This window comes from Pteronotus mesoamericanus, unplaced genomic scaffold (assembly GCF_021234165.1).
Source record: "Pteronotus mesoamericanus isolate MK-2021 breed Mesoamerican mustached bat unplaced genomic scaffold, CSHL_Meso_final contig_90, whole genome shotgun sequence".
NCBI classification, from domain to species: Eukaryota; Metazoa; Chordata; class Mammalia; order Chiroptera; family Mormoopidae; genus Pteronotus; species Pteronotus mesoamericanus.
This window is the reverse complement of record NW_026555277.1, coordinates 45,489,311-45,514,703: the sequence shown is the minus strand read 5'-3', so window position 1 is coordinate 45,514,703 and position 25,393 is coordinate 45,489,311. Positions and strand designations below refer to the sequence as shown.

General features: G+C 45.1%; 1 protein-coding gene across 1 annotated transcript in view; it reads left to right on the top strand.

Annotated features, from left to right (window-relative positions):
- Positions 1-23,997: 23,997 nt before the first annotated feature.
- The window catches only part of SPON1 (spondin 1), a 252,251-nt gene continuing 250,855 nt past the window's right edge, over positions 23,998-25,393 (top strand). Inside the window, exon 1 of the mRNA XM_054586072.1 lies at positions 23,998-24,375. Within this exon, the coding sequence (XP_054442047.1) occupies positions 24,138-24,375 (238 nt within the window). The 5' untranslated portion in view covers positions 23,998-24,137. The remainder of the gene's footprint in view (positions 24,376-25,393) is intronic.

Below are 25,393 nucleotides of genomic sequence, written 5' to 3'. Positions count from 1 at the left end.
AAAACCTATATGTAAAATGTAATTAAGTATAAGAGGAAGATTAGCACCACAGTGAACTTGAGCCAACCTGCATATGAGCCAGATGGGTGAGCTCCCTAAGAACAAGGACTGGGTCTTTTTAATCACTGTCAGTCCAGGGTCCCACACAGGCCGGGCACAAAGCTGCTACCCAGTAAGTGCGGGTGAGATGAATTCCATTGTGCGTATAAAGGCTCTGTAACTATTGAATCTAAAATACAAAATGTCAATCAGTAAGATTAGAGTCAAAATCATGCATCCTTGCTAGCTGGCTTCCCACTTCTGCATCAGGCTTCCTCTGCAGAACTTGCAGGGTGTTCGCTTCGTGGGGCTTGAGTTGCAAGTCATGGATAAGTCATCTCAACTGGCATATTCTTGGGGTTAGGGTAGCAGCTCTGACTACAAGCACAGGATGGGGGTGTCAAGGGCCAGAGGGGTGAAAGTAATTTATCACAGCATTAAAACCACTCTTTCCCCCTCTCTCCTGGAAACAGCCTGCAGGTACAGAGAGAGCACCAGAGAGGTGAGCAGAAGATAGAGATGGAGGCAGACATTGTTAGCAGAGCCTAGGGAATGCCTCAGAGTCCAAGGAGTAGCCATGGGAGGTTGATGCTGAGACCTAGAATTTGGGGGCTACAACCGGGCTAAGTGCAACTGCAGATGGGAGCCGTTGTGGGTACAAGGTGGGAGCAAACGTGCTGGAGGGCCTAGCTCTGCAGCAGAGGATGGGTACAGAGATGGGGTGGTGGGCTGGGAAAGCCGTGCATATTCAACACAAGGTGCCATGGCTTGTGGGTGGGCAGTGGGGTGGGGTGCTGGGACAGTGAGAGAGTACTGTGGGAATGGAAACAAGAGCGAGCTCCAGGAGTTCGGTCGAGAGAGGAAGGCAGACAGACATAGCCAACAGTCATTCTGTGTGGCGAGTGGGGAAAACAAAAATGGAACAAAGCATTACAGTGGTTTTTAAAAGGGCAAATAAAAAAAAAGTTTACTGAAAACACATGCCAACAGTTGAAGAGTTGTGGGTTCAAATTCAAATTGTCGTTTACCAGGGATATATCCTAATGTAAGTCACGTAGTCCTGTCTCAGCTTCAGTTGCCTCATCTGTAAAATGGGTATAACACCTACTTCACAAGATTTTGCACTAATTAAAATGAGAAGTACTCAAAGTGTTTAGCACATGGCCTGGCGTTATGCCCTACAAACTCCAAGACTGAATAGCAACTCACTGAATAGTAGTTGCTATTACAGCTACTACTGTTTCATCTCCTACTTGCCAGGCACTGTGCTAAGAGCTTTTGTCTGTGCTATTTAATGATTACATATATTCTGCTATGTTAAAAATAACTAGCCAGTTATTTTTACCCTCACAATTTAATAAATGAAAAAATGGAATTTCCAGGCATGTCCAGTTTTAGACATTCTACTCATTATCCTGCTGCTTTATTATTCTAAAGATATATACTGTAATAGGTACTTACAGGCAACTGCCTAGGTTAGTGCTTGGGTAATAATAATTATAACAAGAGTAATTATAAATACATCCTTATATAACATATAATTATACATTTATAATTATTGTTATGTTTATAGCAATTATGTATTTCTAATAATAATTATTAGAGTATTTATGTGTCAGGCACTAAACTAGGTACTTTTTATACACTAGCTCATTTAATCTTTATAATAATCCTATGAATCAGGAACTATTAATATCTCCATTTTACAGATGAAATTAAGTGACCACTCAGGATGACATATCCATTAAGTGGTAGAGTTCTATTTTAAACAGATGGGGGTGAGGTGGTGCGGCCTGACTTCAGATTCCGTGGATTTTGTACTAGTCCAACTTAAAGTTAGTTGTGGCATTTTTTCATCTTTTTCTCTCATTTTCCCCCTCTTCCTCACCCTTCTTTCTCTCCTTTCTTCTCATTGGTTTCTTAACATCACTTCTCCCTTATTTTCATAATCAGGTTATAGTCACCCAAAGGGAACACAAGACTGGAAAAAGAGCACTTAATCTCCCTAGTAATCAAAGAAATGCAAATTAAAATGAAAATGGCATTAAGTTAGGCAAAACTTTTTAAAAGAGAAAACCCAGGTCCCCAGGGAGTCAGGTCCCATTTCCAGTGACAGCATCAGCTGGCACCATCCTTTTGGCAGGAACTTGCTCTAGGTAGTAACAGCCCAAAGGGGGAATTCTATTAACAGTCATTTACTCATTTAACACTGCGACATATACAGCGGCTTGGGAATTTATCATAATGCCACAATGGAAATTAGTTTCTTCTCATGGGAATTCCACTTAAGAAGGGGTTGCATGTTGCTATTTATTCTTCGCCAACCAGCTATCATTTCCTACAACTCCCCCGGGACTAGCTGGGCGAGGCCAGCTCTGCTTCAGGCTCTGTGCATTACCCCAGCCCCCAGGACACTGTGTCTGGGGACTCAGGGGGAGCCACGGGCTCATTTGTCTACCAGGATGCTACTTAGGTGAAAAGTAGGCCGTTCCTGATGTGGGTAGATAGCATAAGGAAAGTCCAGCTTCCTCATTTTTTAAAACTGGGCTATAATTTTTAAAGATTATATTTTTCAACTTTACTGAGGTATAATTGACATAACTGTGTACATTTAAGGTGTACAATGTGTTGGTTTGATATACTTATACATTGCAAAGTGGTTGCCACTGGCTTCCTTGTAAACAGACCTCCTAGCTCTCTGTGGTTGAACATCCTGATTTTGTCATAATGATTCTGTGGATAGACACGGGACCACATACCAAACCTGACAAGTTCAGGGGAGGCCTTCATGGTGGCTTTTCTAACTCAGAGACTGAAACTAATGCCATAGGGTGGTTTGGACATAAAAATTCCTAACTAAAAGAGAGTCTCAGCGGGTCGTCCTGTCCTTGCCCGGTACCTTCCATGACAAAGATCAAACTTTACCTTAACTGATTACTTTAGCCTAGTAATCCCTCTTTTCCAGACCCTCAGGGCACAATCCCCACCAGAACACAAGACCACAGAGCCTCTCTTTGTTATATTGTCCCCCCCCATTCCATCTCTATGTGCAGTAATTGTTCATTGTTAACTACCCTATTCCCACCAATGTAAAAGAAGTACTTGTCTCTTCCTTTTACTTTTTATCCAACCTCAGATATTCCTCTGCTTTACTCTTTCCCGCCTCCCTAATCTCTCACCAATGAATTTTATGTAACCCTCCTTACACCTCGTCCTTTGATTTTAATGTATAAAATAAAGTGTAAAACTGCCATTATCCAGACTATTTTCTCTGTGGAAATTTCTGTTGAAATTTTGCTTCCTGGCAATTGTCATCAGTTTGGCTCACATAAACTCATAAAAATTCTTACAGATTGGGATATTTTTCACATCAACAATTCATATCCCTTCATTCCCCTCGCTGACCTGCCTACCCCCATCGCTCCTACCTTCAGGACACCGGTTTCTTCTTAACATCTTACTCCAGCACTTTGCCAACCATTTAATTCCAAAGACTCTTCATCACCCCAGCTGGGGTCCCACCCCTTCCCAACAGCTGGGGGTCTGGAGCAAATGAATCTGTGGTCATAACCTTTCCCAGTAGCCTCTGTGGCTCGGCTCAGCTCCACTCTTGGTACCCTCCAACTCTTGGGAAGCACACATTTAAATCTGAGGACTGTTAGCTCTGACTGGGTACAGGGGCGGGGCTGTTAAGGGGGTCAGGGAGCACAGCACTGAGTATTCTCCTGCACCCTTCATTGCCTGCTATTGATCTCCCACCCTCACTCTTCCACCGCCCATAAAGCAACCACAGTAGTAAAGCTGTCAGGACATTTTCGAGAAGAAAGATGTGTGAAAGGGAAATGCTCTTAGTTCCTCTTAAACAAAGAGGCACAGGGTGGCTCTGTGGGAGCTGCCAGCGTTGGTGTGGGCTCCGAGTGGAGGATTGGTTTGGAGTGAGATCCATCAAGGGTGAGGCTGCTGATGTTCCCAGAGATGAGGGAGGCACCTCGGGCTAATTCTTCTCCCTAGCAGGGAGCACAGCTCATGTTGGAGCTGCTGAACTGCTTCAGTGTCCCAAGGTGAGGCTGACCGCTTACTCCGCAGGGAGTCCCACAGGTCCACGTAACTCCAAGTCCCTTGGATTTCATCCTACAATATTTATAAGAAATATATAATTGGTCACTCAAATGACCAAAATATATTTTTTATGTACATATATTTGGATCTTTGTTCCCATGTCCTGGCTCACAAGTCCCCAAACCCTTGGAATTTCCTAAGTATTGGGAGAGATAAAGGTGTATGGTTAGCATTAAGGGAGTGACTTTGGAAAGTCCCTAAGGATCGGGGCTGGTTCCCAGTGGAAACAACCCTGTGATTAGAGGCTTTGAACTTCCATCCCCGACCTCCAGGAAGGGGAGGGGGGCTGGAGATTGAGTTCAATCGCCAATGGTCAATAATTTAATCAATCATACTTATGTAATAAAGACTTCATTAAAATGCAAAAAGACTGGGTTCAGAGAGCATCTGTGTTGGGGAACCCTTGGACATGCTGGGAGGGGGGTGTCTGGAGAGAATGGGAGCTCCATGCCCTTCCCACACGTTGTTCTGTGTGTCTCTTCCATCTGGCTGCTCCTGAGTTACATCCTTTTCTAATAAACTGGTGATCTAATAAATAAAATGTTTCTCCGAGTCTGTGAGCTAGCAAATTAATCAAAACAAAGGAGGGGGCCATAGAAACCTCTGATTTATAACCAGTTGGTTAGAAGCACAGGTAACAGCCTAGTCTTGCAACTGGTGTCTGGGGGGAAGGGGGCCAGTCTGGTAAGACTAAACCCCGAACCTGTGGAATCTGATACTACCTCCAGGTAGGTAGTGTCCGAATTGAGTTGAATTCTTGTACACCAGCAGGATGTTTGTTGCCCTGGGCTACAATGCCCTCCTCCTCCCACCACCATTGTCTTGAAAATTGAGTCTCAGAACACCAATTTACTTACATCCCCAGGCCAGAAAAGAGAGAAGTTCAGAGAGCTGAAGGTATGCATAACTTACAGAATCTATGCATCATGAAAAACACTATTGTCTACCAGCACAAGTTGCAGGATGTTGCTAAGATATTTGGTCTGATCAAGATCCAGCTCTGCCTCATACTGGCTCTGTGGCTCCAGGCAAGGTACATAAGCATTCTGAGCCTCAGTTTCTTCCTTCTTCAAAATGGGGATACCAGTGCATACTTGCAGGGCAACTGTGAATATAAAAGTTGAATCCTATTAAAGAATGTAGTCTAATGTCTTGTACGTATGTATTCAATAATGCTTCCTTTGTCTGTTCTTCAATCATTGGCCAGAGCCCTTAACCCAGTCTGTGCATGGCCTTTCAGAGACTTATGGATCTGTTCTAGGATCTTCCTGGTTTAACAAAACCCCTCTAATAGCTTAAAAAATCATTCTTGTACCTGAGTGTAAGGCAGAACACCACAGTATTTAAATCAGGAGGCTGCAGGCCATTAGAAATGATGACCTCAGATAAGTGATATAATTTAGTTGCTCATCTTCACAACAATGTAGTGTTTATAAAACTGTTCAGCATAGTGGACTAGAGCAAGCACGCATGAGTGTGTGGTAAGCAGAATTCCTAAGATGATCCCCAAGATTCCGATTCCCTGATTTGCATGTCCTGTATAATTTCCTCCCCCAAAGTGTGGGTGGGACTTGTGAATAGGGTAGATTTCACTCTAGTAAGTTATATGGCAAAACTAAAGGGATTTTGCAGATGTAATTAAGGTCCCAAATGAATTGATTTTGAGTTACTCATGAGGGACATTATCCTGGATGAGTCTGCCTCAATTAAGTAAAAGCTCTTACAAGAGAGACTAGGCCCTTACTGAAGGGAGAGATTCTCCTACTGGCATTTTATTTATTTATTATCCTTACCCAAGAACTTTTGTTTTTTCATTGCTTTTAGACAGACAGGAACATTGATTTGTTGCTTCCCATTCATGCCCAGACTGGGAATCATACGCGCCTGGACCAGGGATCAGACCCACAACCTAGGTATGTGCCCTGACTGGGAATCAAACCCCCAACACTTCGGTCATGGGACAATGCTCCAACCAACTGAGCCACACTGGCCAGGGCTGCTACTGGCATTTTAAAGAGCACTGCTCAGTAGAAGAAGTGCAGGCTTGACTCTGGACCTTGTGGTTAGAAACAGGAAGCAAATGTTCTGAGATATGAGTTTGAAATATGAATGTTTCCCTTCCCTCCATTTCCAAGATTGGACCTTCTCCTGCTCACCTAAAATCATCTGATTCTTTGTCTCAGGGATGGAATGAATCCCAGAATTGGAGAAAACAGAAGCTTTCTGCTCTTGGTTTTCAGAAAGCCAGTCCTCAAGGGTGACATGGAGAACTCTGGGCTTGAACAGTATGCTAGGAGACAACCAAAAAAGTAAGAGCTAGGCTACCCTCACTTCAACTAGAGTCTCTGATGTGGGGAAGGGGAGCCAGAAGACAATGGAGATATCCATCAGCACTGTGGGTCTCAGAAGAAGGACCTTGTTTATCCTTCAATCAAGCAAAGCTCAAGGCAGGGCAGATGCTTCAGAAAAGTTGGGGCATATGGAGAGATGAAAGACCCTTGTATTGTTTCCTGTGTGGAACCCAAAAAGCAGCAAGAACTCAGAAAGGAAACAGCTGCATTGTATATGGAGAAAATCTTAAACAGCCCCACAGAGATTCCTTTAGCCCAGTGGGACCTTATAACAGTAGAATAATTGAGTGCATCACAGCAGGACAGAAAAGTAGCTGAGAGGTGATCAGACCTCAAGAGGTCTGTGTGGACTCTCCATAGAAGAGCCAGTACATCCCACAAGTGCTCTCATGGATAGATAACCTGCAGCAGATAATGCTTCCCCAACACTGGAACTTGGATGCAACTTCTAGGAAGCAGGAAAGGGGAAGCAAATAAAATTTAAATTTGAATTTCTACCATCAGGCAAGAAGGGGTGGAGGGCTTCAATAAAAATTGTACTGAGTTCAGCCAAACTGAGTTATGTAACTGAGGCTTATATCCCTTGAACAACTAGTCTCCTTCTGGGAGACCCAGGAAGAACCTCAAAGCAGGTGTCCGGGAGGAAGGGAACTGGTAGATCATTACAGGAAGGGTTCCAGGGAATGATGCTTCCCTGATCTCCCCCTCCTTCTACACCCTCCCCATTGCCTCTTGTGTGACTTGCTTACACCAAGGGACATTAACAAACATGAGGCTGGCTGAGGCATGAGCTTGCACATTGGCACTTGTCCTCTCTCCTGCTGCTTTTGGAACCAAGCGAAGAAGCCCAGGCTAGCCTTCTGGAGATATGGGCATGGCCCAGCTGACAGCCAGAACCATGTGAGTGAGGCCATTTCAAAGCATTCAGTCACAGAATGTTGCTGCCAGATGACTTCAGCTGCGCAAGCCCTCTTTACCAATTTTCTTTCCCATGGAATCACGAGTAATGAAAATGGTTGTTGTCACAGACTGCCATATTATGCAGCGGTTTGTTACACCGCAAAAGATCACCAACCTAGGGGCACACAGGGAGAATACCCCTGAGACCTGTGAAATTGAGCTCCCCAGGAGGAGCTCAATACAAGTGAGTTAGCCAATGATCTGACATAACTGTGCATTTGAACCAGGAACCTCTACATCATTTGATTTCCCACACTGACCCTGTGAAGTGAGATTTACTAGAGGTAACTCAGGCCAAAAGATGATGTTAAAGCTCCTGGTTTTCCACTGAGTCCAATCTGTGTTTTAATAATGTGCCTGAACTCTGGTCATATACTGTAGCACTTCCTATGAGGGTGGAACACAGCCTACAAAACAGTTAAGTTCCCTTTCCTTTCTTGCTCTCTTTCAGATCCAGTTCCAAAACTGCAGCCTATCTACCACAGGTCCCTTCTTCTCCCAAAACAAACAGAAGAGTTGGAGGGAAGAAAGAGGGAGGGGGATGAGTCTTTGTAACACCACCGGGTGAGAGTCGAAAATCACCATGGAGCTCAGTGGTCTCATATGAGACAAAAGCATTCAACTGCCCTCTGTTTGGACAGCTGAGACTGGTCCCTCCCCTGCCCAGCGTGCATGCCAGGGGACCCAGGCTGAATCTTAATTCCAGGCAGTCAAAGGGGACTTCTCAGGAAAGATTTTCAATAGCAAATAGGTGAACACTCTTTAATGGTCCTATACTGTCTTCCAGGAATACTTCAGAAAAATTTTGGCTCTATTTTCTGTCGCTCCTAATTTTTTACCTCATCATGCTCAGAAAGCGGAGGTATATAAAAGCGGAGTATGTGTTAAGGAGGAGGAGGAGGAGGAAAAGACTTTAAAGAAATTATTTAATTCGCCAAGTTTTAGGTTGGGAGATTCTCTTGGGCCTTTAAGCCATGCAGAAGGCAGATCTCTGTCAAGAAGTCCTTTCTCCAGAGCAGTTCTGACCCAGCTTTTTACCCTTAGAAGATGCTGTAGCACCGAAGGCATCAAAAACCATGAGTCAGCACGTGGTAGCTCTGTAGCTATGCTCTTTCTAAAAATGCTGGATCTTGTTGCCTATCCTAAACTCGGAGAAGGGGTTGCATGTGCAGATGTGATGGAGAGTTCTAGCTCTCTGACTCACTGTCAGAGCCTGTGTGGAGAGCAGTCTCAGAGGACGGGTGTGGGCCTGAGCTCCCTCCTGTAAAACACAGATAATATCTCATACCTTGCTGTGTAGCTGTGAGGATGAAATTCAATAATATACAAGGGTGAGCAAAAGTAGGTTTATAGTTGGGAGTATGCAAAACAGAGTTTATTCTTGTATTATATGTTTTTCCATATCAACAACTGTAAGCCTACTTTTGCCCACCTGTTCATAAGTTTCTGGCATGGCTTCTGCACATGTTAGGTACTCCTGGCCCTGGCACTCACAGCAAGTGTTCAGTGAGCACCAATTCCTCTTAATCTTTCCACACGTGTATTTATTGAAGGGGTGAATGGACAACAGGTTGTAATTTTTATTTTGTCCAAAAAGGCAAGAGCTCTTTATTTTGTTTACACAGGCAGAAACTTTTTATTCTGCATTTCTGGAAAAAAAAAATGCCCTGGTCAGTGTGGCTCAATTGGTCGGAACATTGTCCCGTAGCCTGAAAGGTTTCAGTTCTATCCCAGGTTGGGGCACATACCTAGGTTGTAGGATAATTCCCCCTCTGCCCCTGTCGAGGCACTTACAAGAGGCAACCAATCAATGTTTCTTTCTCACATCAGTATTTCTATCTTTCTCTCCTCCTTCCCCTCTCTCTAAAAAGCAATGAAAAAAACTGTCCTTGGTTGAGGATTAAAAAAAAAAATCTCTCTGAAGGCTCCTTTGCTAAATTGGAAAATCCAATCAACCCCTCTAGAGTGGACCAGTTGATTGCCTACCGAGCGATGTTTCTACCCTCCCCCACTCCTTTTTATTTCCTCTTGCTTTATAGAATCTTAACTGCATACAGATATTCATACTCCTCCCTGACCACGGGCCACAAGGAAAGTAGCCTCTGCCCCAGCTCCAGGGCAGGATTCTAATTGATTCAAGCCAGGTTTTCTCAATCTCAGAGTTATTGATATTTTGAATCAGACATTCCTTTCTTGTAGTAGAAGCTGTCCTATTCACTGTAGGACAGTTTAACAGCACTCCTGACCTCTACCTACTAGATGCCCTTTTCAGACATGACAATGAAATGTATCTCAAGACATTGCCAGTGTCTCCTGGTGGGAGGGGACAAAATCACCTCCTATGGAGAACTGTCAATCTTAGCCAATCATAGTGGTCCTATTACCCCTGCTGGTGATTACCTTAGACATTGGCATGTAATGCATTTCTGGCCAAGAGAGCTGAGGCAAAATTTGCTGAGCCTTCTGAAAAAGGTTTCCTCACTCTTCAAAAGAGACTCCAGGAGTAGATAGGTCCCTTTCCTTCTGTTGTACATTTTGGGGTCTGATTATAATGATCAGAATTGTAGGAGCCATTTTGCAACCATGGAAAATGAGACTGAAGACAAAGTTAACTCACCAAAAGATAAACTGAATCTCAATCTTTGACGTTGCCATTGAGCTACTGAGTTAACCAAGCCTGGAGCTTACTTGCTGCTGTGAGAGATCATTCATTTGTTCACTCAAACATTATTTCTTGGATGTCTACTATGCACCCACTACTGTCGTGGAAACTGGGGCCTGATTGGGAGCAAAATAGTCATATTTCCTGCAATTATGATACTTATATTTTAGTAAACTTAGTGCTTAAACCACTTTGAGAAAATTTTCTATTACTTGTTGTCTAAGGCAACTGAACAATAAACCAACCAAATGTTAAAACTCTCAGTATCACTTGGGCCTTTATTGATACCTTAGGAGGTTTGTTCTTTCTTTTGTCTGAGTTCTATCTCACTCTCTACAGAGACCCTTCCAAACCTTCTACACTTTCTTCAAACCTCTGACCATCAGCTACCTTTCCCAACTTGGCCCTTACTCGTGAGCTACAGACTTCCTGCAGTTGCCAATGATACTTTGTGCATACCAATTTCATTGCATTTGTCTATTGAATTTATCGTGGAGTCTCTGAATGCAGAGGGGTAGCTGGCTGGACCTATAGAAGGAGTTGAAGTACTAAATGATAAAGAGAAGCCATGAGGGAGACCATGTCTGGTATAGATGGATGTCCTAAAAGCTTTCTGTTTTCTTTTTCCAGCTCCCACAAGTTCTTGTTATAGCTTTACAGAAAGAAATCCTTTTCTTAAATCAACCCTAAGGGTATCTCTGTGTCAGAGATCAGCAAACTATGACTTATATGGGTCAAATCTAACCTTCTGCCTCAAAATCTAAGAATGGTTTCGCATCTTTAAATAGTTGAAAAATCAAAAGAAGAGTAATGAGCCATGAAAATTAGATAAAATTGAAATTTTGTCCCAGCCAGTGTAGCTCAGTTGGTTGAGCATCCAAAAACTGAAAGGTTGCCTGTTCAATTCCTGATCAGGGCACATGCCTGGGTTGCAGGTTCGATTCCCATTTGGGGTGAGTACAAAAGGTAGCCAATCACTGTTTCTCTCTCACATCAATGTTTTTCTCTCTCTCTTTCTCCCTCCCTTCCCCTCTCTCTAAAGTCAAAAATAAAAAATAAAATTAAAGTCTATTCACTTTAATGATTTTTTTAAAAAAATTCAGCATCCACCAATTAGGTTTTATTGGAACACAGCCACTGTCACTTGCTTATGTATTGTCTTTGGCTGCTTTCATGCAATAATGGCAGAGATGACTAGTTGCTACAAAGACATTAAGACCCATAAAACCTAAAATATTTGTTACCTGAGGAAGTTTCTTGATGCCGGCTCTGTTTCACACAACAAAAAGAGCCCTGCTGAATACATGTTCTTCCTGAAATTAGAGATTATCAGGACCTTTAAAATAGATCATTTAGTGTATTTCTGATTGGGTTTGATGGAATCATTTTCTACTCCTAAGAAAACAGAAGGCAGAAGCAGAGAAGAGACTTGAATTTAGCCTGACAGAAGAGGCCCAGGCACTTGCTTTTTTAAATTTTATTTTTCAATTACAGTTGACATTCAATACTATTTTATATTAGTTTCAGGTATGCAACATAGTGGTTAGATAATTATGTAACTTATGAAGTGATCTTCCTGGTAATGCAAGTACCCATCTGGCACCATACACAGTTATTACAATATTATTGACTGTGTTCCCTATGCTGTACTTTACATCCCATGACTATTTTGTAACCACCAATCTGTACTTCTTAATCCCTTCACCTTTTTCACCCAGTCCCCCAACTCCCCTTCCCGCTCACAACCTTCAGTCTGTTCTTTGTATCTGTGAGTCTGTTTCAATTTTGTTAGTTTGTTTATTTTGCTTTTTAGATTCCACATGGTATAAGCAAGGTCATATGATATTTGTCTTTCTCTAACTCACATATTCCACTTAACATAATACTGTCTAGGTCCATCCATGCTGTTACAAATGATAAGATTTCATTTTTTTTAATGGCCGAATAATATTTTATTGCATATATGTATCACAACTTTTTAGCCACTGAACTATTGATGGACACTTAGGTTGCTTCCATATCTTTGCTATTGTAAATAATGCTGCAATGAACATAAGGGTGAATGTACTCTTTTCAAGTAGTGTTTTGGGTTTCTTTGGATATAGACCCAAAAGAGGAATTGCTAGGTCAGAAGGCAGTTCCATTTTTAATTTTTTGAGGAACCTCCATACTGTTTTCCATTGTGGCTGCACCAATTTATAGTCCCACCAACAGTGCACAAGGGTTCACCTTTCTCCACACCCTCACCAACAATTGTTTTTTTGTTGATTTATTGATGATGGCCGCTCTGCCAGGTGTGAGGTGATATTTCATTGTGGCTTTAACTTGCACTTCTCTCATGGTTAGTGACATTGAGCATGTTCTCATTTGTCTCTTGGCCATCTGTATATCCTATTCGGAGAAGCAGACCCCTACTTCTTTTGTTTCCCAAGTGTGTTCTGCTAATGCTCCCTGGTGGTTTTGAATAGCAAATGTCACCACACAAATATTGTCAAGAAATGTCATGGCCTACACTGTACATGCAGCAGAAACAAAACACTAAGCCATTCCTGCCCTCCGAATGACTGAGCATTCCCTGTTGTATTTCTACGGTTGATTGAATTCATTAGTTTGTTCATATATTAGATACATTTCCTCAGTCTACATGCATATATTGGAAATTGTGTAAGGAAAGTTGGAGACCAAATTGAGCAGAGACATGCATCCAATATCAAGATCAACAAAACAGACCTTTTTTGGTTTTTTTGGAAGGACAAGTGCAGGGCCCAGTGCTTGCAGCTTTAGGAAGGGCTGTGAGGAAAGCAGATGACAGGGAGAAAACAGAGCTGCTCCTCCCCTCGGCTTCCATCTTTGTTAACTTGAACGCTCATGGGACTGGTGAGGATGAAAATGTATATTGGCAAGAGGGACCTGAAGTCTACTAAAAATTATTGGAAAACCAAGCTGCTCCACATAATGCCGAGTTTCTCAAATTAAATAAATTACCCACCTGGGCATGAAGATAAGTGGCCAACAAGCTCACTGGCACATTGACAGTGGGGCTGTGGGGAAGTCAGTGACGCTGGAAATCAGAAAATAGTCAAAGAGCATCTCGATTCTATATCACAGAAGACAAAGTCTGAAAACTACAGAGCAGTGGTGTCATTTCTGGTCAGAATTCCAGGACAGATGTATCGTTTTAGGGTCACATGTTTCTGTTGGTAATTGGAACCCCAAGGAGTAGCTTCATCAGTTTAGAGGCTTATTTTTCTTATTATGTGAGCAGCCCTAAGGCAGGCATTGGTTTAGCTGCTCAAGGATGTCAGGTCTCAGCTCTGTGAGATTTTCTTGCCCTTTCCCTCATTGTCACCTTACAGTGGCAAGATGGCTCCTTCATTGCCAGCATAAATTTCTATGTACCAGGCAGAAAGAAGGGGGAAGAACAACAGCAAGGTGATTCTGTCCATTCTTCCCCACCCCTTCCTTTAAGGAGCTTTTTCCCAAACCTCTACCCAGAAACTTCATACAGCTCATTGGTCAGAATGTGTCCGATGGCCCATTCGTGCCTGAAATAAGTGGGAAATAGTTTTTTAGCCGGGCGCATCGCTCCCCTCCCCCCAAAAGACCAGGGATTTATTAGTAAGGAAAGAGAGAATGGTATTGGGGGCATACCTAGCAGTCTCTCTAACAATGGATTTTCTAAGAAACAGGTTATAAGCACGCTTTGTTTTAAGTGTTGATCACTAGGAATTTCCAGGAGTTTGCAAAGAAACTATCAAGCAGATTAATCTACCTTTCTTTAATGAAAATGTTACTGGCTGTCAGAAAAAGAAAATATGGGAGATGTAGTAAATGCATTTATCATCAGCAAGGCACTTTACAAACCCACTTGTAATGTCCTTATAGATAAGATGGAGAAATGTGAACAATATGACAGCAGAGTAAGGTAGATTTATCACTGGTTAAAAGGCCAAAAAAACTTTTGATGAATAGTCAATGTCAGCTCTATAAACAAAAGCTATTAATATTGCATCGTATTATTTTAATTAATGTCAGACTTGTGAACAATAACAATATTTATAAATGACAGGAGACTCAGTCCTTATCCTGGTCAAGCTTCACTTCAGTTTCTGGGATGAGGATCTAGCAGGACTTATCAGCTGGAAGATGATGTAAATCTGGAATTACAGATTCAGAATCCAAAATTATCTAGATGGCCTGGAAAAGTGGAGCAAATAAGATTAGATATCATTTATTGAACATCTACTACATGCCAGATAGTATGTTAAATGTTTTCCATGCGTAATCTCTTATCCTCTAAATAGCCCTGCATTGTAGGTCTTCTTACCATCCTGACGTTGCAGATAAAAAAACCCAAGACTCCATGAGGTCGAGTCACCTGCCTAATATACCTGGAAGTGAAAGAACTTGATTCCTACCCAGGTCTCTTCATCTTTAAAACCCTTTCTATCCACCCACTCCTATGCTTTCTGATTTACTATGCTAATAACTGTAAACAAGTCCTATATTTTAGGACCAAGCATAGGGTGTGGAAAAAATAGGTTGTGGGAGGGAGCAAGTAAGGAAAGGGCTTGGTGATTTTGTCTGAAAGGTCAATGGGGATGACTCCAGCTTACTTTGAAATGCTTTAAACAAAAAAGAAGAACTAACGGAACGGTAGAGTCATAGATAGATTTGTGATAAAACACGTGTAGTGAAATGTTCATTGTGGAATCTAGGTAGTGGATATTTGGGTGTTAATTGTACATTTTTTTCAACTTTCTGTGTGTTTGAAAATGTTCGTAATAAAAGGAGGAAAGAAGTCAATGTCAGTTGACAGCACGATGTGGCCATGTTAGGACGTGGGCCTCTCTCTTTGGGGATAACACGGCCATACTTAAAATTCTGTTTTCAGTTCTCAGTGCCAGCCTTTTTCAAGGTCAGAGACAAGTTGCAAAATGCCATTGGGAGAGAGAACTGGAGGACAAGGGATTCAGAAACAATGTCTAAGCTGGAAAAGAGAAGGAAATAGATCTTAAGGAAGTAGTTTTTAATCCAAGAGAAAGGAAACTTTCCTTACAATTAGAGTCACCTAAAAGAACAAGAATGAGTGTACTTCACTTGCGGAATCCACAAGGAATCTGAGCAGTTGACTGGAGATGTGATAGTCATTCTTTCATTCAACAAATACCTGCAGAGCATTTACTATTAGCCATGTGCTGTGTGAGGAGCCATAGATGCAACAGTGAGCAAGACAGATGGGGCACCTGCTCCCACGGAGTTTACTATCCTAAGAGAGTGAACCAGCACATCAAAGAATTATAGGTTGTGATGAGCGTTATGAAGTCAATAAATAAACAAGCTAGTATAATAGCAACTAGAGGCTGAGGAGCTACTTTGGTTTTACAGAGAGAGTTCATAAAAAAAATAAAGGTTTGGACCAGATAATCCTTTAGATTCCTTTCCATGTAATACTGGTCACTCATTCATTACTTCATCCATTCATTCAACAGACACTTGCTAGCCTCTACTATGTGCCAGGCAGTAAGCAAAGTACTAGGGATACAAAGCAAACAGTTCTTCCTTTTAAAGACACTGGCCTCTTGTAAAAGTTAGCAAGGTGGATATGTACACGATGATTCCATTTGATAAGAGCTACAGGCTTATGCACAAGGAGCCTGATGCACACAGGAGTGACACCCCTGCCTGGGGCATTAGTGAAGGCTTCACGGAGGTGCCATTTGAGCTGCATCTGCAAGGACAAGGAAGGGGACTAACCATCAACGTAAGAATCTCTCTAAAAGGTCAGCATCTGAGATGCCAGGACCTGTTAAGGAGAATGAAGGAACTGAGACAAAAGTGAAATGTTAAGTTTAATGAGTGAAATGTTAAGTTTAATAAGTTAATGGAGCCTGATGAAGGAATGCACTCAGAATACTGGCTCCAGCACACTACATTAGGATGCACTGGGCCGAGAACTGAAGGCTCATTTCACATTTAAAACTTCTCAGAAGAAACTGCAATACCACAGTCTCATCACAACTCTGCTTCTGTCATCGCAGCTTTCCCTACAATTCTCTGCTCCAGACAGGGCGGGCCCCTCACTGCACCGCCACTGTTTCATGCTCCAATAGGCTGTGCTACTCGAGATGCCTGTCCCCCAGATTCTACCCTTCCATCAAGTCCTACTGCTTCCCTTGAAAACTTTGGACCCCGCTAGCCTGTGGGGTGCCTCTCTTTGGGGACTTGTCAAGGAACACTGAGACCATTTGTCTCGGTTCCTCATTGATGCTGAAATGTCTCTTGTAGATCTGCATGGGCTCTCAAAAAAGTTCTGACTTTGGGCAAACAAGTCACCTAACCTCCCCGTGCCTCAATTTACTCATGTGCAAAATGAGGATTAGATGGGTTTATGACTATGAAGCATTTAGACCACCTGCCTGGCTCATAGCAGGCATGATCACTGGCTGCCTTAATTATTGCAAGCCCTTTGTAGACAGGAGGCACACGCTTCCATCCTTCAGTGACTCAGTAAAGAGCTCAGCATTGTCAATGTGACCCCTATCTAATGAATGAATAAAATGTTTTATTCTTACTTTCTCTTAATGCCCAGACCAACATTCTTGGTTCCAATTTTCTGAGAAAAATGAATCCAGGGCTGATTATGTTCTGGGGACTTTTTTATTTTTCAGGTCCTAGCTCTTTGGGCTGTGTATTTGAAGTAACAGTTGGACGCAGCTTATTTAAAGCCACAATCCAATCCAGAAACCTGACACTTCAGCAATTATATTTTTCAGATTTGGAGAGGTGCAAAACTTGAGCCACAGATAATTGGAAGGCAAAGGAGACCTTTTTTATTTTCAGCACATGGACACTTAGTCAAGATGATAGCAGGAGGAGGGGAGCATCTTTTTCCCCTGCCCTTTCTTTGTTACTCTTTTCTGGCCATTCCTGTCTTCTTCCTTCATCTCCAGTTTCTGGGTCTCCTTCCTTCCCTTCTGCCTCTTCCTCTTGTCATCAGGCTGAAAGGATATGGGTCCATTTTCTCCTTCCATTCTAGTCTTGTGGGTAAGCAGAGCAGCTGTCAGCCAACAAACCCTGAAAGCTGCCCAAGACCACAGATACCTATGCTCCACCTCTCTGGTTCACCTTAGGGTGCCGCTGTAAACAGCCACATGCCACCTGGTGAGCCAGGTAAGGAACACAGAGGTTATTTCTTTCTATTAACGTGCTATCAAGAGTACATTTTTCAAATTGGCCTGTTAGTTTGGAAATCAGGGCACAATTCCTGATATGAGAGGAAGCAACATAGGACTTTGGGAGCACCTTAAATAGTGGTGCTGGGACCCAATATGTTACCAGCTCCCAGGTGCCTGTCCCCAGCACCCACCTATGTTCTGAGCTGGAGACCTATTGTCTTTGACGCAGTCCACAGAACACCCCCCTTAAATGGGATGCATCCACAATAGAATGTTTAGAACCTCATCCTATCCCCTATTCCCACACACCTCATAGCTTTTCTTCTTAAATTCGTTATCTCGGGTAATTATATCACCACCGACACTCCCTGCCCCGTGGCTCATATGAGAAGCCTCAGAGTCATCCCTGACTCCCTCCTCCCCTCCTACACATCCCCATGTCCAGCATCCCCTTCACCCCACTTCCTAAGCAACTGTGGATGTCATCCTTCCCTCTGTGGCCTTAAGCCTGCCCGCTGCCCCCCTCCAGGCTGCTACTGAAGCTTTTTTGCGTATGTCCCTGCCCCAGACTCTCCCTGACAATCCGTCTCTATACAGTGCCACTGCAAAGGTCATTCCATCACCCCAAGGACATATCTGCCTTTTCGCACCTCTCTGCCTTTGTACTATCTGTTTCCTCTGCCCAGAATACCTGTGCCCTTTTCTAATTGGCAGGTTGTTACCTATCTTACAATAAGGTGTTGAGGGTCTTTTCAAATGTTACCTTTTCCTGGGCCCTCACCTCAGACGGAATTCGTCTCTTCTTTCTCTGTTCTCTAATTAATATTTAGTACGTGTGAGTCTTCATTTTACAAATATCTGTTTTACCTGTCTCTACAGCTTCTTGAAGACACGAATTATGCCTTCCCTTTGTTATCACCCTCCTCTTAGTTAATCAATAAACGTTTGTTGAATGAAAGGCTTAAATTTCACAAAAAAGTCATTGAATAGCTAGTTCATGCAGACATAATTTTCTAAGCACAGTGGAAAACTCAATGACTCTTTACCAACAGAACAAACAATCCAGTCTCAAATTGGCTCAAGGAGGTGACCTTACGAGTACCTTCGGAGTTCCTTACTTAATATTGTTGCATGGTCAGTTTGTTGTCACCAGGTGGCAGTAGTGTGCCATGGTCATGTGGTCCAAGCCTTGAAATTCCAGAACTTCAAAAGGCGGTTGGGGGTTGCTAGATTAATAGCAAGGGGCAGGGGTGGGAGGGGTCGGGATGTGGGCTATCACTAGGTTCTGTATGTGGCTGAACATGCAGGAGCTTACGCTTGGGAGATGCCTGCAGCTGCACCTGACATGCTGTTTTGCATTCAGACACCGTGTTCTCTCTAATCGATAAACCCAAAGCAGGGAGACTCAGAGGTCTCCAGGTTGGGACCAGGTTTAGCCTTAGAACCCCTCCTGTTATGCACTTCCCTTTGACTTCTTCCAGTGGTGAGCTTCCACTCGGCCGTGTAATGACAGGGCCCTTAATAATAGCCTTTGCCCACTTTAATTCAGACCATAACCATGGCGATTAGGAGGTCTTAAGTGACTTCTGTTTGAGCAGTTTCAATAAGAGATACCAGCTGATCCCAAACGGCACTGCATGGGAAAAAAATGATTGGAAACGAAGGGACCAGAGGTTACAAGGCAGTGCACCTCTTTCAACAACTTTGACTCTGGAACAAGAGAACAGCTGGAGACGGAGAGAAAATTGGTGAAAGGTCCGGTGTGCCACCTCATCCCCCCCCCCCCCCCCCCAACTCCGACTACCCTCCCAGGACATGGACAGGAAGGAAAACAAACACTCAAGAGGGAGAGAGGGTCACAGCCTGCTCAGTGCTCAGTAGAAGGCAGGAGGGGATGAGGAAGAATTGAACCAAAACTCTTCTTCCTTTGAGGCAAGAAATGAACTTGGCTTTTGCCTGAGTTTGGTAGGAGGGGAGAGGAGACAGAGATTTGAGGAGGTTCACGTCTAAGGTCCTTTACTTGAGGGTGAAATAAGTGATATAGCAAGCTGAAAAAAAATGATAAGGACTAGAAGCAAGAGAGAAAACACTATGAAGAATGGGGAAGGAAACTGATTAGGAATAAATTTAAGAGCTATGGTTAAGTACAGAATTCATGAGTTTGTAGTAAGGCTTTTGGTGGGGTTGCCAGGTTTTGTGCAGCAGAACTCAGAAGTCTGGGACAGTTCTGTTGTTCTGCTTAGTTGATCTAGGGATGGGGGTAGTTAGGGACGTAAAAGCGGTGACCTAAAGAAGAGTGCTGGTGAGGATGCGGTTAAAATGGCTGAGCATGGTGTCCAGACGGGTGGGGCAGGAATTGACAGCAAGATAGGCGGGGAAATCGGAAGTGAGTAAGCCATTACAGGTCTCAGGGACACAGGGGGGTCAAGGCAAGGGGGTGAGGAAACGGGAAAGCTGATGGTGAAAGGAGAGACGGCTGATGGAAGTCAAGATTTCCGAAGCTAAGGATGTTCCTGTGGGAGAGACAGCTGGCATGGAGGGAGCTAAGCTCATCAGAGCCATGGAAGTTAGTGGGATGGGGGCACCTCAGGTCTGAGTTATGAACTCCAGGACGGTGGTTTCCTACACTTCAGGTTGAATTTGTTCCAAGTACCAAATCAATAGGTCTGGGATGGGATTTTGGAATCTGCATTTGAGGCAAAGATTGGATGCTTGTGTTTCAATGACCATACTCAGAAAGACCCTAATCTAGAAACTCCTTTTTCTTTCCTTCTCTGTTAAAGAGAAGGTGCAAGAGGGAGGCTGATCTTAACTTTTTCAAATCAAAGAGATTTTTTTTTTCTTGGAGAAGTGAAGCCCCCAGCTCTTCTCTTCTCTGACTTACCCATACACACTGATAAAGTTAATTATATGCCCTGGCTAAATGACTTTCCCTAGCAACGTCCTAGCAACTAACACCAGCTCTGCCTTAGGCTAGAAAACTGGAAAGAGATTTCTTGAAGTCCAGTGTATTTTACAACAGAACAAAACATCAGAACAGGAAATTAAACAGAAAATAAACTGGATTCATTGCTAAGAGATGAGACACAGACACAATAAGACACAATAATTCATGACAATCCATCGGAACACAATAGTCAAAATAAGAAACTTTCTCCTCATAGATTCTACTGGAGGCCAGAGGAGAGAATGAGCGATCTCATTCCATGAAGGAGAAGAGAATTTAACCAGGCAGGAGGAGGAAAGGCGTCCTAGGTGATGGGGAAGCTATAAACAAAGGTGCCAAGTCAAGTCTGAATGTGGGGGACAAGGTAACCCAGTTGGTGGCACCGGGAGCTCAGCCTGGGATCTATGACCAGATCGTGGACGTCCTGAGGTCACTTGAAGAAATTGGGTTCAGTAACATGGCACTGGGAGACTGTTAAAGACTTTTTATTCCTAGAACAAATACTTAGGGAGCCAGGCACTGTGGTGTACACAGAGAATACAGTGGTGAGCTCCAGAGACAGTTGCTGCCCTTACAGAGCTTAGAATCTAGTGATGAAGACAGACACCAAACAAATACAAAATGTAAAAATCAAACATATAAATGAGTAAGTAATTATAAAACTTGAGAACATTAAGAGAAAAGGTATCAGGTTCCAGGAATGCACATAAAGAGGGGCAGGATCTGTTCTAGGAAACCAGGAAGGACTTCTCTGAGGAAGTAGTTTTGCAGATGCATAGGAGTTGGCTGCAAGAAGGTGGTGGTGGGAGAGACTAAAGAGCGTTGGATTCTAGTTGGAGAGAACCACAGCTATGGTGGCTGGAGGCCATGAGAGAAAGGGCGCCTGGCCTGAGAAGCCGCCAAGCGGAGCCTTGGAGGACACATTAAAGATTCTGTCTTTGTTCTGAGCACCCTGAAAAACCACTGAGAAAGGATTTTAACCTTGGGATTGCCATTCAAGACTGTATGTTAAAAAGGATCATGGCAGAAGACAGATCGGACGGGAGCGAAAGGAGATGCCTGGCAGTCCAATTAGGAGGCTGAGAGATGATAACAACGCAGACTGGTGTGGTGGCGGAGGATACGGGGAGAAGTGGATTCTAGAGATAGTTGGAAGGGAAACTAATGAGTTGGCGATGGCTTAGCTGGATGTGTGGAGAGAGCGCCGAGGTCTGATGTGACAGCAGAGCTGGGTAAGGGAAATCTAGCCTGGGTGGTGGGACTGAAGCGTGATGGGCTGCTTAGAGCCTGCTGTCATTGCCCAGATGATGGGGTCACCGTGATAGAGTGGGAAGAACCCCATTTTGTTATTGACGAGGCCTGATTTGAATGCTGGTTCTTTTCCTCTTATTAGCCATGGCACCTCGACAGGCAATTTTATAGGTTCTTAGTCTGGAAAATAAGAAAGGGGAGGGAAAATGGGCCTGCTCTCTCACATGGTTTTTCTGTCAGTGTGCCATAAAAAATTAACTATTACATCCCAGCCTGCTCCATGCCACCTACCTCCACAGTAGGTTGGAATGTGTTGATTTAGATGAAAAGACATTCAAGAGCACATGTTTGGGCTACTGAACATGCAATAAGCTTTGAGCTTTGTGAAACGGAAGCCATGTTTTATGCATCTCTGCAGTTTCCTGTCCTCTGAGATAAAAACTGGGTATACTCTAATGAACCGCTTAGTTTGTAGCATATATCACAATTATAATTAGAAAAGATTCATGTGACTGCATTTAATATTTGCCTTTCCCACAGGATTGTAAGATCCACAAAGGCAACGTATGTCTTGTGCCCCAGAGCTGAACATATGGAGGGCCTTCAACATGAATGAATAAATGAATGAATTTTTGTTCTCTCTGGTGCCTGCTGCTCAGCCCAGACTTGGCCCCAAATCGATACTCCTAGCAAGCTTGCTGGATGACCGGGACTGTGCACCATGGAATCCAGCATGAGCTCTGAGCCAGTACAGTGATGCTCGGTGACAATTCACTCAGGATGCAGATGTGAATCTGAATGTCACTTTTGTAAAGGAAGGCTGGCCAGCTGGATCCAGTGCTGTTGAGGGTCAAGGAGGGTCAGGGCTGAGAAAAGAGCATACAGCAATGGTCTTCAGCAACAGGCTACTCTCGGGTGACCTCTGAGAAAAGATGTCCAGTTAACAGTGGCAGCGCGAGTCCCAGCTCAAGAACTGAGTAGTAAGTGGGCTGGTGAAGAGGAATGGAGACCTGCAACGCAGATGGCTCCTCAGGGCTGTTTTGTCAGTGATGTCAAAGAGAAAAACCTGACCTGGAAAGCAAAGGAGATAGCTTTTTAAAAGTAGGCTCTCGAGGTGCGTTGACTGCCACGGGGAAGGGGGAACTGGGTAATAAAAGCTCCTGAGAGCACCTAGGGAGGCGTGGGCGTAATGGAAGGGGGCAGAGGTCTAAGGCATCTCCAAGGTAGGCTTGGTCTACTTCGCTGTGGTACTCAGGGTCAGCCAAGACTCACCCGCTGACGGGATGGAAGGGTGGGGACACTGGAGAGCCTCCCAAGTGTTTTATGTGGGTCATTTCATTTGGTTCTAGCAATCCCTAGAGGAAGAGTGTGTTGGTCCACAGGCACACACCAACACCTTCCCCAGAGCATGAAACTGAAGCTTGGAGAGGTTAAGTAACTCTCCCAAGTCTCACAGCCGGTGAGTGGCAGAATTAAGGTTTGATTCAGGTCTGTCCCCAGGGACTCACTGGGAAGAAATTTCTTCACAAGGCCTTTCTCCTGTGTGGCCTTGAGGTTGATGCCTGGGGCTCCGCTGAGTGATGCCTCAGGCTCAACTCCTCTCCAAACATCTGTCATGGGAGGCCTGAGAACCTGAACTAAAATCTAAGCCAAGAGAACTCAGGCTTTACTCTGAACCTTTCAAAACCCCTTTCCAAGGCTATATGAGGACTTTGTGGACGTTAGGCACTTTTGTCTTTGTGAACTCCTTTCTTCATAAAACAGTAGTAAACATATTTTATGACTGTGTAGGTATGAATACAAGTATATTGATGTTATATAGTGAAACATTTTATTGGGTCTGATTTTCTTTCTTCTGATTTTAAATGCTTCAGGAATCTCCAAAAGTATGACGGGCCATAGGCACTCTGCCTCCAGGGGCCAATGGATGAGTGATTTTGTCCATTTCTCATACTCCAGTCTGACTTGTTGCAACAGCTGCTAGGGGAGGAACAATAGTGAGATAGGGCATCTGACCCCTCCTGAGTTGTTTGGCTGAGGCCTCAGTTTGCTCATCTGTACAATGTGTGAAAGTAATGTTATGTTTATTGTGTTCAGTGAGGGTGACGGTGAGCGGATACCATAAGTAAACCGCCCAACATAGAGCTAGGCACACAGTAGGTGTGCAACAAAATTCAGTTCTGTCTTTCCCTCCTTCCAGTACCCTCCTCCACGCAGCCCAGAGTATAGCGGGGTTTGGGGCAGCAGCCTCCTTGGTGGTGGCACAGAGCCGACAGTGTCCTTGTACCCTATGATTTCCTCGTCAGACCCTGGGAATCAGCATCGCAAAATAAACACCGCCGTGCCGCTAATCGCCTGCTCGGAAACAAAACAGCGCTGCGCTCGGGGATCTGGGCAAAATCAGCCCTCCCTCTTCCTTCGCCACCGCCCTCCCTTCCTCGCGCTGCTCTGCTCACTCAGCTCAGCGCAGCGCAGCACAGCCGCCAAACCGAGGCAGGCACGGTCTTTCGGCTCCGAGCTCCCGCTTCCCGCCCGGGCTCCGCCAGGTCTCGCTTCCGCGGGGACCCCTTCGGGCAGGAGTCGCGTGCTGAGGGCCGGCGGCAGCGGCACAAAGTTGGGGGCCCGCGAGGATGAGGCTGTCCCCGGCGACCCTGAGGCTGAGCAGTAGTCCAGTGCTGCTGGCCCTGGCGCTGCCCCTGGCCGCGGCGCTGGCCTTCTCCGACGAGACCCTGGACAAAGTGCCCAAGTCGGAGGGCTACTGCAGCCGCATCCTGCGGGCTCAAGGCACGCGGCGCGAGGGCTACACCGAGTTCAGCCTCCGAGTGGAGGGCGACCCCGACTTCTACAAGCCGGGAACCAGCTACCGCGGTAAGTGGCCCGGCGCGGCTTTGGGGTCGCGGGACCCGGCCCCCGGGGGGCGCTGACCGCGCGGTGCCGGAGGAGGGCGCACAGTGTCTGGGCGCACGGTGCCGGCGCAGCCGGGCACGGGCCCTTCTGCCCTGGCTGCCCTCAGCCCTTCTAGCTGCGAGCCAATTCCCAAGCCCGTTCTGGGGCCGTCGCGGGGCCCGCAGCCAGACGAGCAGCCCCCATCTCCGACTCGCGGTTCCGGAGCGTGTGCTATAGCAAAGCAGCGCGTCACACCGGCCTGGCTGGGAGGGAACCGCTCGGCTCCCCGAGAACAGTGGAGACCCGCCTCTCTCCAGATCAGTCTCTGGAGGGGAGGAGACCCTGGCTTCTCCCAGTTGGGTCCCTGGCAAGGTGGTGAACTCCGGCTTCCCCGCTCCCATTCCTAAGGGAGAAGATATCAGCTTCTCTCTGACTGACCCCCGGCGGGACGGTCACTCTAGCTTCCCCGACAGATCCCCAAAGACTTTAAGCTTCCCCCTTAACTGGGCACGGGGAGGAGGAGAGGAAGAGCCTGAAGCTTTTCGGAAGGATCTCTGGAGAGAACTCTCAATAATATTCTCCTGGTCCCAGGCAAAGGAGAAGACCCTGAATTTTCTAGGCTAGGCTTCCAGTGGAACTGGAACGGGCCTTCAAAGATCCCTGGATAGTCTCGGAGAGGAAAGGGAGCCCGATAAAGACAGAAAGGGGAGCTCGAATTCCTGAGGCCTGCTCCCTGGAGGCCGGGGGGCCTTGGCTCAGGAAACCCCGAGGCTCCGTGCCCCAGGGATGTGACGCCAAATCTGCTCGGTTGCGAGCGGGCTTTCTTTTCGGGAGCGCTGGGAGGGAACGTCCAAGCAGGTGAGCGCCTTCCAGGCAGGACTGGCAGCGCCACCGGCACAGACCTGATGACCCCACGGCCCACCTCCTCTCTCCTCAGCCCGGCCATCCCCCTAGGCATCCCCCCAACCCCCGCCAAGCAGTAGCTGCCTTCTCCAGCTGG